At 45.9% G+C, this 19,802-nt stretch overlaps 1 protein-coding gene across 4 annotated transcripts in view; it reads left to right on the forward strand.

Annotated features, from left to right (window-relative positions):
* Positions 1 to 19,802, forward strand: part of CX3CR1 (C-X3-C motif chemokine receptor 1) — a 107,708-nt gene that overhangs the window by 76,851 nt on the left and 11,055 nt on the right. For 2 of the 4 annotated variants that reach the window (XM_058443019.1, XM_058443020.1), the window contains one exon: positions 362 to 505. Coding sequence is in view for 1 of the 4 variants with exons in the window: in XM_058443021.1 (XP_058299004.1) it covers positions 12,234 to 12,320 (87 nt within the window). In the remaining 3 variants the exon portion in view is untranslated. Of the gene's footprint in view, positions 1 to 361; positions 506 to 12,233; positions 12,321 to 14,202; positions 14,286 to 19,802 lie in introns of those variants that run through there. The other 2 variants (XM_058443021.1, XM_032162011.2) reach the window with 2 other exon arrangements.

Consider the following 19,802-nt stretch of genomic DNA (forward strand, 5'->3'; position numbering starts at 1 on the left):
CTCAATAGCCACACGTGGCCAGTGATCATCGTATTGGACAGCACAGCTCCGGACATCATAATATTGCAACCACTACTCCCAGGAAAGACTGGTTCACTGGTACAGGCTTCAGACACCTGCCAGAAGTGCTTTAGAACAATATTCCAGGAAGCAGCTAGCACACACAGCAGCTTTATGTGAATTACAGCCAGGTTAGGTCATAGGCTTGGCCTAGAGCTTGACCTAGACCTTAGTTCACTCTCATAGTACAGCAAGTGCATACCCCCTCTCGGGGGCCCTGAGTATGCCCTCATTAGTCTTTCCAACATTTTTACCCCAAAGAACTGACTGTAACTGGTCTTTTGTTTTGTTTTGTTTCTAGCTATATCATTACCTCCAGATATTGAAAGAGGACATCTGAACCTGTGTGATGTGGTAGAAAGAAGATTGTCTAAGGTGTCAAAGCAGACAGATGCCAGTTTGTGCCCATCCTTTACCAGACTGGTGCCTAGAGTGAGTCACACTTGTAAGTACAGTGTGGTAAGTAAGAGTTCAGGTTCCAGAATCAGACTGCAGCTCCATTTCCTGAAATATGTAATTTGGGAAAGACACTCAGCTTTTCTGAGCCTCCTTATCCTCATCTGTAAAATGAGGACAGTACTAGCATTGTTGAAGGATTAAACAAAATAATAAATAGAAGGCACTTAGCACAGATTCTGGTACATGGTAAACATTTAATAAACAGTGTCTATTACTATGTTTTACCTGTTATTATCTCTGTGCCTCTATTTTCTTGGTTTTCAAGTGGAGACAATCATCCCTAAAAAGCCCTGCTTTACAGGATTCTGTGTGGCTTATGAGAGATGAGGAGTATGCAAACAACTTGTAAAACCAGGAGGCCCTTTACAAAGTCAGAAGCAGCTCCGCAGTGCTACAGTCTAGTTGAGGGTCTGACTTTAGGAAGTCACAAGGAACTTAGAAATGGGAAGGGGCTTCCACCTGACAGCAGCAGCTCTGCCACTGGGCCGGGTCTACCAGCCCAGCTCCACCACTCTTTTCATGGGTAAACTCTGCCTTCATCTCTGTTTTCTCATCTCTCACACAGGCTGAGAACACCCAGCTCTCAGGCTGGTGGGCTGAGGGTCAAATGAGTCCCTGATCATCACGTGCACAGGGCCTGACCCAAGGCAGGTGCTCAATCCCTGGCACTTGGTCTTGTTGCCTTAGAGGGGACCTTGCTGCCCACACCCGTCTCAGCACAGACCTGGAGCAGCAGTTCATGTGATTACCACAAGGGGGCGCCCCCAAGCTTTCCATTCATTGGAACCATTTCATTGGGCCTGTAATTCAGCCCTTCCTTCCACATCCTTGCTGCTATCCTAGGGCCAGGAGAAAGCCCTTTGGAAAGGAGCTCTGCAGACCCTGAAGGCATCTGCTCTAGGTTCAGTGACTCTTAGAGAAACAGCCCTGGTTTCCAAGGCCGAACACTATATGTAGGTAAATTTGTGACCTGTGGTGGCCCTCCCACCAACCTATCAGCTGAGTGTCTTCAAGTTATTTCTCTTTCTTGGGCCTCAGTTTCCTCACCTGATAGGAAGAGTTGGAAATAATCACTCCTGGTACCTGTGGGAGTGCTTTGTAAACCGTGGCGTGAGCTGCACGTGTGTTTCATAACTGTCCTTTTCATTGTTCCTGTAAACCAAAAAGTATCTGAGACAGGTCTCAATAAGTTTAGGGATTTATTTTGCCAAGGTTAAGGACGTGCCTCCCAAAAAAGGAACAGGAAATCCCAAGCACAACCTGTGATCTGTGCTTTTGTCCAAAGAGGATTTTGAGTGCTTCAATATTGAAGAGGACAAGTAGTGGGGAGGGGAAAGAGGGAGCATATGGTCACATGTATGGTCATACAACTGAATCCACATGTTGCACGTGAAAAAAAGGGGGAATATCAAAATAGTCAATTATGGGCTGGACATGGTGGCTTATACCTGTAATCCCAGCACTTTGGGAAGCAGAGGCTGGTGGATCACTTGAGGTCAGGAGTTGCAGACCAACCCAGCCAACATGGTGAAACCCCATCTCTACTAAAAATACAAAAACTGGCTGGACATGGTGGTGGGCCCTTGTAATCCCAGCTACTTGGGAGGCTGAGGCAGGAGAATTGCTTGAACCCGGGAGACGGAGGTTCCAGTGAGCTGAGATTGCGCCATTGCATTCCAGCCTGGGCAACAAGAGTGAAACTCTGTCTCGGAAAAAGAAAAAAGAAAAGAAAAGTCAATTATTTATTCATCTGGCGCTCAGCAAATGTTTATGTAAGATAAAGTAAGCATAGGGCAGCTACCTGTGGAGACACCTGGCCTTCTATCTGACCGTTTTTTTTGCTTGTTTATTTGTTTGTTTGAGTCAGAGTCTCGCAGTGTCCCCCCAGGCTGGAGTGCAATGGTGCGATCTCAGCTCACTGCAACCTCTGCCTCCCAGGTTCAAGCAATTCTCCTGCCTCAGGCTCCTGAGTAGCTGGGATTACAGGCGCCCGCCACCATGCCCAGCAAATTTTTTGTATTTTTACTAGAGACGAGGTTTCACTATGTTGGCCAGGCTGGTCTCAAACTCCTGACCTCCTGATCCGCCCACCTCGGCTTCCCAAAGTGCTGGGATTACAGGCATGAGCCACTGCGCCCGGCCCTATCTAACCTTTTATCTGTAGCTATATGCTTAGGAACAAAAGGAAGGCAGTTTCTTGTGTGACTCAGCTTCCAGCTTAATCTCTCCCTTTGGCATAGTGAATGAAGGTCCCGAGATTTTATTTTCCTTTTACATTCACATTTAGCAGATCGTACCACGTGGGATTCCCTAATATGAAAAAAGAAAGTGAAAACTTGCCTGTCAGCTGCCAGACTGTGATGTTCCCACACACTCTGACCATGTTTGGAAAAGACTCAAACAAGACCACTCCACAACCACAAAACTAAACATCCCCACCTCTGATCGGCATGAGGGATTGCTGCTTCTTTAGCAATGATGACTCTAGCCCACTTCAATCCCCCCAGATAAAATCCACTAAGACACTCAGTCACTGAACTGCCCCTGCTTTTTGACAGTGCCTGATCCAGAACTGCCCCTGCTTCCTGAATCCTCCCTTAGACGTGTCCAGCACAAGCCCTAGCTCCCCCTTAAGGACATGCTCCCTGGTTCCTTTGACGTGTGTCTTCCCTTGCCGCAGTAAGCTAAACAAACCTAACTTTTAAACTCTAGATGTTCCTCATGGTCTTCAGCCCACAAACTATGAGAAATAATTTCACCCTGATTAATTGACATTAACTTTGGGGGTCAGCCTCCTTGGGCTTTCATAACAAAATACCACAGACTGGGTGGCTTAAACAATAGAAATTTATTTCTCACTCTTCTGGAAGCTGGAAGTCTAAGATCAAGGTGTCAGCAGGCTTGATTTCTCCTGAGGCCTCGCTCCTTGGCTTGCAGATGCCGCCTCTCACTGCGTCCTTTCTCTGTGCACACACATCCCTTGTGTCTCTCTCTTCTGATAAGGACACTAGTCCTATTGGATTAGGGTCCCACTCTTATAACCTCACTTAACCTTAATGACCTCCTTAGAGGCCTCATCCCCAAATATAGTCATATTGTGGGTTAGGGCTTCAAAATATGAATGGGAGTTGGGGGAGACATAATTCAGTCCATATACTTGGATTTTAATTTTTTTCTAAGAATAGTAAAAAGGCCATTCAGGAGAGGAGAGGGACAAGATTGCCCACCAGGTTCAATTAGAAAAGGGAGCTGTCACTCAGAAATTCTTGCCAAGCAAGTGGAGTAAGAGGGAACCAGGACCAGAGACAGTGCAATGAGTTCTGAGGGGACAGCTGCGCTTCACCAAAGCCCCAGAGAGCCCAGAAGGAGGCTACTCTGAGAGGCTCCACTAATGAGTGAGGCTCTTTTTTACCCTCTTGACCCTTTGTACAACTTGGTCCCTCTCCTGGCACATCCTGCCCAGGTGAATGCATCCACCAAGACTCTTAGGAAGAGATTGCTCCTTCTTTGTATCCCCGGAACACAGATTTCTATTACCCTCATTACCCTACTCAGAGCACCATATGAAGTGCTTTACACATGTCACCATTAATCCTCATGCCAACTTTGCGATATGAGTTTACCCTGATTTTTTTTTTTTTTAAACAGAGTCTCACTCTTATTGCCCAGGCTGGAGTGCAGTGTCGTGATCTCAGCTCACTGCAACCTCCACCTCCCGGGTTCAAGCGATTCTCCTGCCTCAGCCTCCTGAGTAGCTGGGATTACAGATGCACGCCACCATGCCCAGCTAATTTTTGTACTTTTAGTAGAGACGTGTTGGCCAGGCTGGTCTCGAACTCCTGACCTCAGGTGATCTGCCCGCCTCAACCTCCCAAAGTGCTGGGATTACAGGCATGAGCCACCGTGCCCGGCCTGCCCTGATTTTAACAATAAGGAAATTCAGGCTTAGAGAAATATCTTGCCCTAAGTCACACAGTTTGAGAGTAGCAGGGTCAGGATTTGAACCAGGAGAGTGGGACTCCAGGTAATTGTGGGCCGGCTGGCTCATGACAAAACTGTAACCCAAAGGCTTGCCAGATTTGCCTGCACACACCACTTCCTCCGGGGAAATGCAGCTACCACAGATGTTTGTCAGTAAAGCCAAGTGCTTTGAGTAAAACCAATGAACCAGAGGGGAGCTCTGAAGCTAAAGGGCTGCCCACCAGGTGGGGCCATCTCTGCTGATTGGCTGCTCCGCCTGCTAGTCCTGGACCTGCGGGTTGCTGGTGAGAGCCAGAGATACCAGGAGGGGGAGACAGAGCTCAGGGGATAGAGGTAAGGCAGCTCACTCCTGTATCTTTCTGATGACTGTAGATTACCTTAAGTTTCCTGAGCTACCTGGAAGAGTGGAAGCCAAAGAGAGACCATTAAGGGAAAGGGTAGAGACCCTGCCCTATTCATCTTTGTATCCTCAACAAACAGCCCTGAGCAGAAGGTAGGCAGGCAACGTGTGCTTTCTAAATACCTGGCAAGTGAGTGAGCAAGAGTCAGGTTGGCGATGCATGGCTTGTGTACAAAAGTGTGACACATAATAGTGGCAATTACCAATAACTATTAAACAGTTAATGGGGCAAGTGATGGCTCATTTGGGAATAAAGAGGCACTTTTGTTTTAGTCTGCAATGAGCCTTTTAGGACTTCTGCTTCAACATACTGAGTTTTAAAAATACTTCAACCCAAGCTAGTTTCCCAGAGAATGACAGACACATTTTCACATATGGATTTCCACAGATGGATTTCACTCACTTTAAAAACACACACACACACACACACACACACATTAAATCATCTCTCTCACACCCACACATACGTGAGCTTTTGAATATGACAATTGTTGCTTAATTCACATCCTAAGTTGCTTCCTTTGGTAAAATGTCACCACCCAGAAATTATAGCCATGTTGCTGAATGTGTGATTTCAACAAAGATCGGCTTCTTCCTGGGACCCAGACATACACTTAAGCTATAGAATATGTACTGGCTTCAAGGAAATATATCTCTCAGCCTCTTTTGCATGTAGGTAAAATTAACTCGACATTGTGGATTTACAAAATCTTGATCATTGATCTAAGACGCTTTTGAAAGGAGAATACGTGAACCTTCCATTTGACCCATTCAGATTATTGAAATATATACCTCCTTGTGCCCAATTCAGTTTCAAGGATATTCCAAATTTGTCAAAAATAAACGTGCTGAAGGCACTAAAATAATCTGAAGTCTGTTTACCAAGCAGAGTGTCAGAAACTTTGGAGTGAGCATGGCATCTCCATGTGGCTCTTTCTAAATTGAAACGTTACTGCAGGTTCCATTACCAAGTGTATTGACCGAGTGAAATGACTCAGCACTGCTTGCTGGACACCAAGCACTCCCTCCTGGCCAAATGGTCACTTGAGGACCTACCACCTGCTCTACCAACTACATCTGCACGACAGTAAACAGCCAAATAAATACCTTCTACAGCCACATACAGACTTAGGTCTTCATTACCTTAAACATAGATAAAACTGTGTGTGATTTACATACAGAAGAGTCTTTTGGCAGCTAGATCAAGCAGAAATAAATATTGATATTTTGTTTTAGAGTCGAGTAGATTAGAAGCTGGCTCTGAATAAAATACAGATTGTTTTACCTAGCACAGCCATTTTGTTGTTGTCGTTGTTGTTGTTGTTATAAAAGAATAGAGATCTATAAAACTACCTAAGAAAGGGCTTCTTGCTATAACCACAGGTTGACGGCTGTGCAACACTCTCCAGCACGGCTTCCCTGTATTCATTTGTAGCCACAGCTACAATTTCATACTGTTCAAGTTTTCACTGACAACGGCAGCCAAATATCTGCTTATTTCAGATATTCCGAATGCTAAGAAAGTAGATGGTCAGATGTTTCTTTCACAGCCTTTGCTATGTTTGCATCTTGTAATGTACTTTTGAAACAAGTTTCAGTTCAGGTAAAGGATTACTTAATCCTCTAAAGGATGAAAAAGTGTAGCTGAGGTGTCTAAAATTCTTGGTTCAAGTTTGTCCAACTGAGAGAGTTTATCAGGAGCTACTTTGGTTCACACTGGACCCAGAATCCCACCCCCCAACTTCATTTGTGGTCCAGTTATAGTCTCATATTAAACAGTATCCACTGCAGCTCCCAAATCCCTATAAGATCACCTGTTATTAGACTCTTCGTGTCAGTGAACCTGCTACATTTGTGTCAGCAAGCGCAAGGCTGCCTCTGGATGCGTTCCTCACCTCTGCACTGTACTATAAGCCCCCTGGCTTTTGTTGTTGGAATGACCCTTTGAAATAAGTAAAATCCTGAAAGCAATAGTTTAGGAAATCTACCTGTCACTTCTGTAGTCACACGACGCCACATGTAAGGTTATCTTGTAGGTGCACTTATACCCTGGCCAGCTGGCTAATCTGGCAGCTTATTTTTCAATATCTGGCCAATGATACAGACTCTTATGGTACTTTATTGCCCTAGTTATTTAACATTATATTATCTGTACAGTGAGGACAGAAAAGGCTGTTTTAAAGCCGTTTGTGAGACACAACTCTTATTTTCCTTATTTTTTAAAGCAGACTCTCCAGAATATCAGCAAACAATATGAAGACATTTTGGCAATTAATTTGAATTACTTGTGTATTTCAAAGGGCTAAAATGGGCATATTTTAAAATTCAAGATTGCCCAGGCTGGAGTGCAGTGTCGTGATCTCAGCTCACTGCAACCTCCACCTCCCGGGTTCAAGCGATTCTCCTGCCTCAGCCTCCTGAGTAGCTGGGATTACAGATGCACGCCACCATGCCCAGCTAATTTTTGTACTTTTAGTAGAGACGTGTTGGCCAGGCTGGTCTCGAACTCCTGACCTCAGGTGATCTGCCCGCCTCAACCTCCCAAAGTGCTGGGATTACAGGCATGAGCCACCGTGCCCGGCCTGCCCTGATTTTAACAATAAGGAAATTCAGGCTTAGAGAAATATCTTGCCCTAAGTCACACAATTTGAGAGTAGCAGGGTCAGGATTTGAACCAGGAGAGTGGGACTCCAGGTAATTGTGGGCCGGCTGGCTCATCACAAAAGTGTAACCCAAAGGCTTGCCAGATTTGCCTGCACACACCACTTCCTCCGGGGAAATGCAGCTACCACAGATGTTTGTCAGCAAAGCCAAGTGCTTTGAGTAAAACCAATGAACCAGAGGGGAGCTCTGAAGCTAAAAGGCTGCCCACCAGGTGGGGCCATCTCTGCTGATTGGCTGCTCCGCCTGCTACACCTGGACCTGGGGGTTGCTGGTGAGAGCCAGAGACACCAGGAGGGGGAGACAGAGCTCAGGGGATAGAGGTAAGGCAGCTCACTCCTGTATCTTTCTGATGACTGTAGATTACCTTAAGTTTCCTGAGCTACCTGGAAGAGTGGAAACCAAAGAGAGACCATTAAGGGAAAGGGTAGAGACCCTGCCCTATTCATCTTTGTATCCTCAACAAACAGCCCTGAGCAGAAGGTAGGCAGGCAACATGTGCTTTCTAAATACCTGGCAAGTGAGTGAGCAAGAGTCAGGTTGGCGATGCATGGCTTGTGTACAAAAGTGTGACACATAATAGTGGCAATTACCAATAACTATTAAACTATTAGTTCATTTATTCATTTTCCATTATTCTTCCACTGGCAAGTTCCACTTTAATGGAAACACATGCCATATTTGGTGACAGAGCAGATTTTTTAATTTTTAAATTAAAAAAATGACATACACTGTCTGCAGACAGATATTTTTAAGTATTGCAAAGCCAAAGTTGAATGATGCCTAAAAAAAATTTATCCTAAGTACTCCTGGAGTTCCTTGCCAGATCCTGTTTGCTATGGTTCCAAAGGGGAAGTGCTTTTAATCACTGTTGAGCAGAATTTATGAAACAAACCTGAAAATTGCTACAGATGATGTTAAATGTAAACATTAGGACAGAAGGAGGTAGTAAATAGCACTTACTTTGTCTAGATTTACTCCTCTTCAACTTTCCATTTTTCTTTTCTTTTCTTTTAAGAGTTGGAGTCATTCTTTCACCCAGGCTGGAGTACAGAGGCAGGATCACTGCTCACTACACCCTTGAATCCTGGGCTCAAGTGATCCTCCCATCTCAGCCTCCCATAGCTGGGACTACAGGTTGTACAGGTTGGCACCACCACGCCCAGCTATTTTTTTTTTTTTTCTGTACCAATGAGGTCTCCCTATGTTGCCCAGGCTGGTCTCGAACTCCTGGACTCAAGTGATCTTCCCCCTTTGGCCTCCCAAGATGCTGGAATTACAGGCATGAGCCACCTCCAATTTTCTATTGGTCTCCAATTTTCTAAGTCTGATCTTTTCTCCTCTTAGAGGGAGAAGATCTTTTGTCCTCTTAGGGGAGAAGAGGAAAGAGAGACTTTTTTTCTGCTTCTGAAATCTCCCAGCATATGGCTTTTGACTTGTCAATGGCAACACAGCCTTTGGATTCTCACTTGACCGTCAAGGTGTCTGGTCCTTTACAAATCTATGAATTTTCCTGTAGCGAGATCCCTTCTTCATCTTCCACCACCCACTGCTTTGTCTCCCTTCTTGCTGTTCCCTGCCTGCATTTGGGCAGGAAGTTCAAATCCTGACTTGACCCTTTTTCAGCTGTGTGGCCTAGGACTCATTGCTCTTTTCTCCCCATTTCATCATCTGAAAATGGAAAAAATAATACCTGACTAGAAAGTGAAAGTCAAAAAGAGATATAATGGACAATGTGCCTCGCACAGGGCCTGGCACGAAGTCCTTGATGTACGTCTCTTCCTTCCGTTTTATCCAGCCGTTTCCCTCACACCCACCCATTGATTGATTTTTCAGAAGAGATTACTTTTGTCATGTTACCCTCTAATCCCCAGACTTTAAACTGGGAGGTAGCAGAGTGGTCTGATAAAGAGCTTAGACAAGGGTTTCTTGTCCGGCCGCAGTGGCTCACGCCTGTAATCCCAGCACTTTGGGAGGCCAAGGTGGGCAGATCACTTGAGGTCAGGAGTTCGCGACCAGCCTGGCCAACATGGTGAAACCCCATCTCCACTAAAAATACAAAAATTAGCCAGGTGTGGTGGCAGTCGCCTGTAATCCCAGCTACTCGGGAAGCTGAGGTGGAAGAATCGCTTGAACCAGAAGGCGGACCTCTGCACTTCTGCCTGGGTGATGGGAGTGAAATCCTGTCTTAAAAAAAAACTTAGACAGTGGTTTCTCAGCTTTTTTTCTTTATCACTCCCCAACAAGTCCTTCTAGATATTATATTATTTTTTGTGTGGCAGGGTACATAGTGTGTGTATATGTTTGTGGGTTACATGAAATGCTTTGATACAGGCATGCAACGTGTAATAATCATATCAAGCGAAATGGGGTATGCATCACCTCAAGCATTTATCCTTTGTGTTACACACAATCCAATTATACTCTTTATTTTTAAATGTAAATTAATTTTTTTTTACTATAGTGCCCCTGTTGTGCTTGCAAATACTAGGTCTTATTTATTCTAAGTATTTTTTGTACCGATTAACCACTATATATATATATATATATATATATATATATATATATATATATATATGTGTGTGTGTGTGTATATATATATGTATTTTTTGAGATGGAGTCTCACTCTTTCACCCAGGCCGGAGTGCAGTGGTGCTATCTCGGCTCACTGCAACCTCTGCCTTCCAGTTTCAAGCGATTCTCCTGCCTCAGCCTCCCAAGTAGTTGGGATTACAGGCACCCGCCACCACACCTGGCTAATTTTTGTATTTTTAGTAGAGACAGGGTTTCACCATTTTGGCCAGGCTGGTCTTGAACCCCTGACCTCGTGATCCTCCCGCCTGGGCCTCCCAAAGTGCTGGAATTACAGGCGTGAGCCACCGTGCCTGGCCCACATTACATTCTTACTCACCTACCCCTACCATGGAATTTTATTCCACAGATATGCTATTGGTTTAGCTACTATATGTATATCTGTGTTTTATACATAAAGCACAAGAACCTTCCAGAACCAATTTTCGCCGCCTTGGAAGTAATACCACCTCTACTGAGAATGCACAGCATAGACCATAAAACCTCGATGCTAAGTTCAAATATTGGCCCTACCACACATGAGCTGTGTGGTCTTGTACGAGTTACATAACTTCTCCTCCTTGTCTCAGACTCCTCACACATAAGATGAGGATAATAATAGTACCTGCGGCCAGACACAGTGGCTCACGCGTGTAATCCCAGCACTTCAGGAGGCTGCGGCAGAAGGATCACTCAAACTCAGGAGTTCAAGGGCAGCCTGGGTACATGGCAAAACTCTGTCTCTACAAAAAATACAAAAATTAGCTGGGTGTGGTGATGTGTGCCTGTAGTTCCAGCTACTTGGGAGGCTGAGGTGAGAGGATTGTTTGAGCCCAGGAGGTCAACGCTGCAGTGAGCTATGATCATGTGGCTGCACTCCAGCCTGGACAACAGAGCCAGACCCTGTCTGAAAGAAAAAAAAAAAAAAAGCAAAAACATTAGCACCTGCATCATAGGGTCACTGGGGGCACTACATGAGTTCATGTACATCGAGGACTTAGGACATTGCCTCAGGCAGACCCAGTGCTGCACAATTGCTTATGTGATTATTCCCGAAGTTCTCCAGGGCCCACAGAAGAACATGGAAGTATCTTGGCTTGGCAATTAAGGCGAATCACACTCTCACTCTCCTTTTCTGTATCTCTACCCCACATTCCCACAAAGCTTTATTCACACCAAGTCTCCGGTCCTTGCCTGCGTTGCGTGAGCCCATCACTGTCCAGGGTGTCCCCACCATCCTCACAGCCTCTCTGGCCTCCTGCCTTTGAGCCAGCCCACCACACTCTCATTTCTCTGCCCAGCAGAAACCAAACTGTCGTCTGCATTTACTATCTCAACTGGAAGAGAAATGGAGAATGACAAAGAACTTGTGAACAAGGGTCAGCTCCAACAGAGAGTGAAGCCAAAGGGGCTGGGCAGAAAGAGAGATGAAGACTGGGGTCTAAGGAATAAGGCTGCACCAGGGTGAGAATATGGGGGAGGGGTTGAACAAGAGTTCAGGGAGGAGAGAATTCCCAGCGCAGAGCCAGAGACTCCTTTACAGAGGCCCAAGGAGGCATGAAGGGAGGGGGAAGGTTGCCGAGGCTCTTTCCATCTCCATGAGTGTGTCAAGAATGCAAAGCGCTAATGCTCTTCACTTGGTCCATTTTGCAGGGTTGAGTTTGCAGTGAGCAACCTTGAGGGATGAGCTGACATCTCGCTCAGGGCCAAATAACCGACTTGCTTACTGCTTGCTATAAAATGGCACGTTACCCAAGCTCAGAGCTCCCTTCCTATAACCTCCCCATCCCTCGCACATGCACAGGTATCTCTCTAAGCCATGGCAGCATTCTGTGGGGACTGGGGGCAAGGCAACTGACACTGGACACTGGTACTCATGCTTGCCAAGCATGAAGCCCTGCGCTGCTAGCAGCTGTGGAACATAGCTGTTAGCTTTAAAAGAGGGTAAAATCGCATCCTGGACAGGACAGCCAGGTGAGTTGGGAAGGGAAGAGAGCCCGCCACGGGCACAGGCGTGTTGGGGGAAGTGGAAGTGGTGAGAGCACAGTAGGAAGTGAGAAGGGGTGGGCCGTGCTTACCAGGCCGTGGACTTAAACCAGGAATGAGAGAACCCCTGGAGGTGTTGAAGTTGGCAGACTTGGATTTCAGGAAGAGCTCTCTGGCTTCTGGGTGGAGAATGGCCAGTGGGGTAAATGGTGGGAGGAAAGAGAGAAAGAGAAGGTTGGATGGGCTTGGGAAATTATCCAGGCCCTGGGTGGAGCTAGAGATGTGGGCTCATGAACACAGAGGGGATTACTGATGTGGGGTGGATGAGACTGTCCTCAAGAATGTGGGACAGGAAGAGAGGGAGAGTCTTGGCCGGATCCAAGAAAGGAGCCCTCAGAAGAGGAGGGGAGTCAGAGGCAGGGAACGGGCTGAGGCAGCCGGTCCTGCTGAGTGGACCCAGGAGAGGTATCATGGAGTGGGGTGGGGTGGGGTGGGGCCAGTGTCAGAAAGTGGGCAGGGAGCGGCCTGACTCTGCTTTTGTCCTGTGGCCTTCTGGCCAAAGGCAGGGAAAGGTGGCCAAACACTGAGACCAGGAACAAAGAAAGAAAATTGCTGGTGGACTTCCTCCACCGTGAGCAGGCCACCAAGCCTGCAGCACTGCACTGCAGCCCCCAGCTCTGTCCTGGGGTTGGGGGAGGTGAGGAGGGGCAAGGTGGGGAGCACACAGAGCATCCCCTGTCCTCGGAACACCACAGCAACTAGAGATAAGGGAGCACTCACTGGGTGTGGCTGGCATGTGGGCAGCAAGGGGCCAGAGGGGCCTTGAAGGAGTCACGGACCATTTAATGAAGGTGTATTGAAGGCCTACCATGGGCCAGACCCTAGTTAAGGATGGATCAGAATTAGATAGCATATGCCAGGGGTCAGGCAGGTAATGAAGTGATCGGAAGGTGGTGAGGCAGTGGTGGTTGAGATTCACGTTGCAGTCGCCTCAAGCTGGCCAGGTCAGGGAGCAGAAGCATGGCTGGATGCCGGAGCCTACCAGGCTCCCCACTGCAGGGCAGGAGTGGCAGGGGGAGAGACTGTGAAAGGAGCATAGGCTAGGTCCTGGGTGAAAGCTGTGACCTCAGGCTTGACTGATGGGTATAGGGAGCCACTAAATGCCTTGGGGCAGAGAGGTGAGAAAAAAATATTTATTGAGCATCTACAAGGTGCAAGGTACTCACTAGATGCCTTCAGTACCAGAGCTTCTCAAACTCAGTGTGCATATCACTCTTCTAAGAATTTCATTAAAATGCAGATTCTTTTTTTTTTTTTGAGACGCAGTCATGCTGTATCGCCCAGGCTGGAGTGCAGTGGCACCACCTCGGCTCACTGCAAGCTCCGCCTCCCAGGTTCACACCATTCTCCTGCCTCAGCCTCCCGAGTAGCTGGGACTACAGGTGCCTGCCACCACGCCTGGTTAATTTTTTTGTATTTTTAGTAGAGACAGGGTTTCACTGTGTTAGCCAGGATGGTCTCGATCTCCTGACCTCATGATCCACCCGCCTCGGCCTCCCAAAGTGCTAGGATTACAGGCGTGAGAGCCACCGCGCCAGGCCTAAAATGCAGATTCTAATTCAGCAGATACAGGGCAGGGCTTGAGGTGTTGTCCTTAATAAGCTCCCAGCGCCTGGGACCACACTTTGAGGAGAAGAGCTGTGTGTGCCCCAATGTGGTCCAGTGAGTACTCTGGGCTCCCTCTCATGGGCAGGGAAGCCAAGGGCCCCATGAGCTCTCCCAGCTTCTTGAAGGCTCCCCATTGATGAGAGCTGACTGTGCTGTGATTTTTGACCACAGGGCCTGCTCCCTGCCCCCCACCTCCAGGTTGGGGTAAATGGCACCTCTCTCCCTCCAGCTCCGCAATCTTCCCTGAGGTTTAGGTCTTCCAGGTTTATAAAGTCAGGCCCTCCTGTTGGCAGCTAGCCTCCACCCTGGAGTATCTGAGCTTGCCTGTGGCAGCATCTAAAGATAGTCTCCCTTACAGGAAGCAAGATACTATTGGCTAACTCTGCAAATCAAATGCTCTTAGAGGGAAAGAAAGGGAAATACTCGTCTCTGGTAGAGTCTGAGCAGGACAGGGTGGCTGATTGGCAGATCCAGAGGTTCCCTTGGCAGTCCACGCCAGGTAGGTGCACAGGACTAGTTGGGTACCTGTGGGTGGGGTGAAGCAGTGGACAGCTAACAGGTTAATAATGCTTGTTTGCCTTACGTGGAGACAGTGGAAACCATTTTCCTGGGGCTGTTGTAGCCTAAATATGTCCAAGGGGGTGGAAGAGTGGGAGACAAGGAGTGATGAGATCATTTATAATACACTCAGCCTGGTGGAATAGGATTAGAACCATGGAGAAAAGCTCATGATTTTAAACTAATTGAAAAAAGCATGAAAAATTGCATCTGGATGCTGTTGAGGAATTATTGCTAATTTTTTGAGATGAGAAATTGTATTAAAGTCCTTTTCAAAAAAGAGTCCTTAACTTTTAGAGATGCACACAAGTGTTTATGGGTGAAATTAAATAATTCAGTAGAGATATTAAGTGGGAAATAGAGGAAATATTGACCATGGGTTGCTAATAGTTGAAGCCAGGTGATGGGTATATGGAGGTTCTCACTGCTTTTATTTGAAAAGTTGCTGTTTATTTGAAAATTTAATAATAAAGAGTTTTTAAATTTGTATCTGTATTTTAATATAAATATAAATGTACTTAATATAAATATAAAATATGTATAACATTTAGATAGAGAAATGCTGAAAGATTACTGTGGTTGATTCTAGGAAACTGCATTGCAGATAGTTTCATGGGTTTTTTTTCCTTTTTCTTCCACTTTTTGTGCCATCTACAGGTTTTTGTTTGTTTTTTGTTTTTTGGGTTTTCTTTGTTTGTGTTTTGTTTTTTGAGACGGAGTTTCACTCTCATTGCCTAAGCTGGAGTGCAATGGCACAATCTCGGCTCACTGCAACCTCTGCCTCCTGCGTTCAAGTGATTCTCCTGCCTCAGCCTCCCAAGTAGCTGGGATTACAGGCATGCACCACCACCGGCTAATTTTGTATTTTTAGTAGAGGCGGGGTTTCTCCATGTTGGTCAGGCTGGTCTCGAACTCCCGACCTTAGATGATCTGCCAGCCTTAGCCTCCCAAAGTGCTGGGATTACAGGTGTAAGCCACCACACCTGACTCATCTACAGTTTTTTTATAAAAGCTATTTTAATTAATAAATTCCTGGCACAAATTTAGTGTTCAATTTTGATATATGCTGTTATAACCATTGTGAGGACACTCAGGCTCAGGTTTGTGTAGGTGGAAAACATGGTCTTCAGAAAGAAATTATGAGTACAAGACAGGAGGAAATCCATCAGAGGCCCCAGCTGAGTAGTGGCCACGGCCTGTTATTTCTCTTGCCTTGCCTCTGGCAATCACAGCCTCACAGAGCCTGCAATCCTTGCTTTATGAGTTTATAGCTCAGTCCAGAGAATGGCTAAGAAAGTTTAGGATTCTTTCAACACCCCCTCCACAAAAAAAAAAAAAAAAAAAATTAATTTTTGAAATACTTGAGGTAGAAAACTTGAGGCAGAAAAAAATTGAGCCAAAAAAAAAGGAAAATTGAACCACGTGAAAGCAGGCAAGAAAGCTCGCATTGCTCGGGGCATCCCAGGCCCCGAGGGCGCTTTGGAGGGAGCTGGGTTTCCTGAGAGGAGGCAGGGTGGGTGACGGACCTGTGATGCAGAGCCTTGGGGACCACGGTGGGTTGGGAATGGGGGCAGTGGATTGGGGTTCAAAACCCCTGGGAATGAGAAACGGGTTCAGGAAGGCTAGGGTGGATTCTTTCATTTTCCTCTTTGCTTGGCTTTATTTTCACAAAGGAAGGCAGGGCAGGAAATAGTCCCAGCCCAAATTCAGCATGCTTCTTCTTAGTGTTCAGGCTTACCTGGCACTTGCCACACCTCTGGGATGGGAGCACTTACTATCCATCAGCCACGTGCCAGTCTCCACAAAGTCTGCTCCTGAACCCTGCTCCTCAGCTGGCCCCGCTTCACAGATGGGGACATAGGCAGCTTGGCTTTGGGATGAAGGAATGAAGTCAGGAATGAAGTCCTGGCTCTGCACTTGGTGACTATGCACAGTGCTTGCTAAGTCTGTTTCCTGCTTTTAAAATGGAGATTCTCCATCAGCCTTTGAAACCATGTAATGGGTATGTGTCGACTTTCTGCAAGGATTAAAGGCATGGTATAGAAAGTCCCAAACACACTGCCTGAACCATCTTTGGTGCTCAAGAAACAATATATGTTGTTGTCATGAGGAAACTGAGCCTCAGAAACTTTGGATACCTGAAAAACACTGACTACTATTGAATGGTTGTGAAGAATCCAGAGCTGTAGGGGCAGGAAAGCAAAGAACGTGTTAGAGCTGACCCAGTCAGGACGATCGTCTGTCCCCTTCCTCACCCCACCCCAGCCCAGGAGGAACACTGCCCGGCCCTAGGCAGCTATGGCACAGTGGCAATGTCAGGTATGATTCTCCCTAGCCAGAGACCCTAGCCTCAAAAAACCTCCTTCTTGGGATCCAGGCATCCAACTGCTCCTCCCCAGCCCAGCCTCTGACCCAGTGTCCTGAGTCCAGAGACATTTGGAACCAGCACCTGTAATGGAGGAGCTGAACAAGGAGGGGAACTTCTGCTGCTCCATAGCAGGTCACAGTCGTAGGAGGGAGTGGAACCAGAATGGCAGAATCCAGATCTTGGCTGCCTTTCCCAAGGACTTGTTCTGATTCCTAGCAGCACAGCCCAGGCATTCCAAGAAGTCGGGCTCTCTGGCATCACTCACTCTGCCCAGAAGAGCCAGGGGAAAGTTGGGGCTTCTAGCTGAACCTTGATCCCACCTTCCCTCTTGAGGGGCTCAGAATCTGCTGGCTGCTTCGCAGGTGGGATTCTCACGGCACGCTGGCCACAGCTGATGCTTCAACCCCCTCATCTTGTTTGGCCAAAGTGCAGCTTTTTAGCTTGTGAGTAAGGAAGAAAAGCTGTATTATATGTCTTTAAACATCTTTCTAGACCACCTTTGTTTTTCCCCTTAAAGTGTGCTTAAGGAGAAAATGGAAAGTCTCCTTTCAGTGTCTTGTATTTTGTTTATCGCAAAATACAACACACTGAAAAAACAATGTCTGGGTTAGCAAAGTATTAGATTAATTTCCCACATTACTACCATCCAGGCTGAGAAAGAGAACCCCAGAAGCCTCTCTCATGTCCCTTCCTGACCACAGCCTCTTCCTCTCCCACAAAGAACCACAAGTCTGACTTTTATGGTGATCACTTCCTTGCTTTTCCCTATAGTTTGACTGAATCTAAATATCATCCCTAAACAATATAGCTTAGCTTTGCCTATTTTTGATCTTCATATTTGGATTCATACTTTTTGGTTTGGCTCAAGACTAAACTTTTAAAATGCATCCACATTGTAGGAGATGTACATGCACAAAAATTTTCACGGCAACATTGTCCAAACTAGCAACAAACTGAAAGCCACTTATGTGTGCATTAGCAGTAGAAATGGCAATAAATTATGGAATATTCACACAGTGGAATCCTATGCAGCAAGGAGAATTAGCAGTCTACAGCCACACCAACAGCATGGGTGAGATGCTTCTAGAAATACTGAGATGAATTTAGAGATAAAGGCACAATTGGTCCATATCCACAGGGCACTTAATCCAGTGCATCTCCACCAGACACAGTTTGTATTTCCATGAGCAAGAGTCATTTGCACTGCTATCTGCTATAACCTACGGTGCTGTAAAATTAGCTCAGGCAATAAAAGGGGGAGGTAGCCCCAAACAGTATGCCAGAAAGGACTCCCAGTAATCTTCAGTGTGTGTCTGTTTCAAAGTTTTTCATCGTTTTTCTTTGTAGTTACTTAGTGTGGAATTTCAGACCCCTCTCTTTGTCCCTCTTCTCCTTTTTCTGCCTTGGCTTTCTCTGCATCCTTCCCCGAAGCCCTGCACTCAGCCTAAACTGACTTTCCTGAACACTCTGGGAGCATATGGGCCCCTCCCAACTCCACCATCTTCACTGCCTTCTGTTCCTATTTCCCTCTACCTGGCCTTGGCCCCAGGAAACCTTCCTATGCTCAGACCCTCTGTGCCTTTGTCTTCAAAGCCCACCCACTATTCACTGCCACCTCCATCTTGGTCAACCTGGAAGACTCTCCCCATCCTTAAAACATCAGCTCAAACGGCAGATTTTTTTTTTTGTGATATCCTCTTGATCACCCTCCCCCAGTTTTTAAGGAGACAGATATAGAGGTTCAATCCTTGGGCTTCCCATAACTTCTCTTATATTCTGTTACTAAGCAATAATAAACACTTCTAGGAACTGTATCTTAAACACTTTTGCCTCTACAGAATTTAACACAGTGCCTAGTATTGGTGAAATATAATTAACAAAGTCTTCTTTCAACACAGAGATTCTCTCCACAAAAGGAGTAGAGAAAGAAAAGTTTTATTACGGAATAAGCAGTAAACCAAAATATGCAGAGCATTATAGGCCGTCTACTAAGAGGTCGCAAGAACAGAAAGAAATCTCCCCCTTTTCTATAGCCAAGTAGACACAACCTGTTACATACATGTTATCAAGACAAACAATAACTGTTCCTCAAGGAAGAGGTCTTGCCAGCACCGTTTGCCATACATGGTTCACTCTAAATTTACCTGGTAATTAGGGTAACCACTTGTGTTAGCTAACTGGCTCTACCCAGAGGAAAATCAAATTTATCTTTAAGACAAGGGGTCATTTTGCAGCACTGAGCAAGGCTCTTCAGTTAGGCTCATACCTTCCCACAGAAACCGGGAGATAGAAGCACTATCTCCCTTAGGTTTGTTTACATTTCAAAGAGATGATGACCAGGTCCTTGGGAAAGACTAGCCTAACTCATAAAGCTGACAAAAAGCCTATCTAGTTTCAAAAGGATTTACACATCTTCAAAGAGAGGAGAAAGTACGTAAAAGTTTTCTAGGTGGGCATGGTGGCTCACGCCTGTATTCCCAGCACTTCGAGAGGCTGAGGCGGGTGGATCACCTGAGGTCAGGAATTCGAGATCAGCCTGGCCAACATGATGAAACCTTGTCTCTACTAAAAATACAAAAATTAGCTGGGCGTGGTGGTGGGCGCCTGTAATCCCAGCTACTTCAGAGGCTGAGGCAGGAGAATCACTTGAACCCAGGAGGTGGAGGTTGCAGTGAGCCAAGATCACACCATTGCGCTCCAGCCTGGGCCACAAGAGTGAAACTCCGTGTCAAAAAAAAAAAAAAAAAAAGTTTTCTAAAGTAAATTCTCTGAGGAAAAAAAAATAGGAGGTGAGGAGATTCTGTCCTTATTTTTAAAAAGAATAATTAAATATTTTTATTTTTAATTTCTACTTATCCTTAGACTAGAATATGGTACAGATGCTCAAAAATATTGACTTAATTAATAATTAAACAATTAACAAGTCTATCTCTTTCTCAATTATTAAAAAATTATGAAGTATTTCCGTTCAAAATTTCACAGTTTACTTTGACATAAATAAATAAGTACCATAAACTATTTTGAAGAGGAAAGGGAAGGGTGGGGCTTCAAACACAAAATAATGGCAGGTTTTGTAAAGGGGCAACTCAC

Source organism: Hylobates moloch, unplaced genomic scaffold, assembly GCF_009828535.3.
Source record: "Hylobates moloch isolate HMO894 unplaced genomic scaffold, HMol_V3 SCAFFOLD_8, whole genome shotgun sequence".
Taxonomy (NCBI): Eukaryota; Metazoa; Chordata; class Mammalia; order Primates; family Hylobatidae; genus Hylobates; species Hylobates moloch.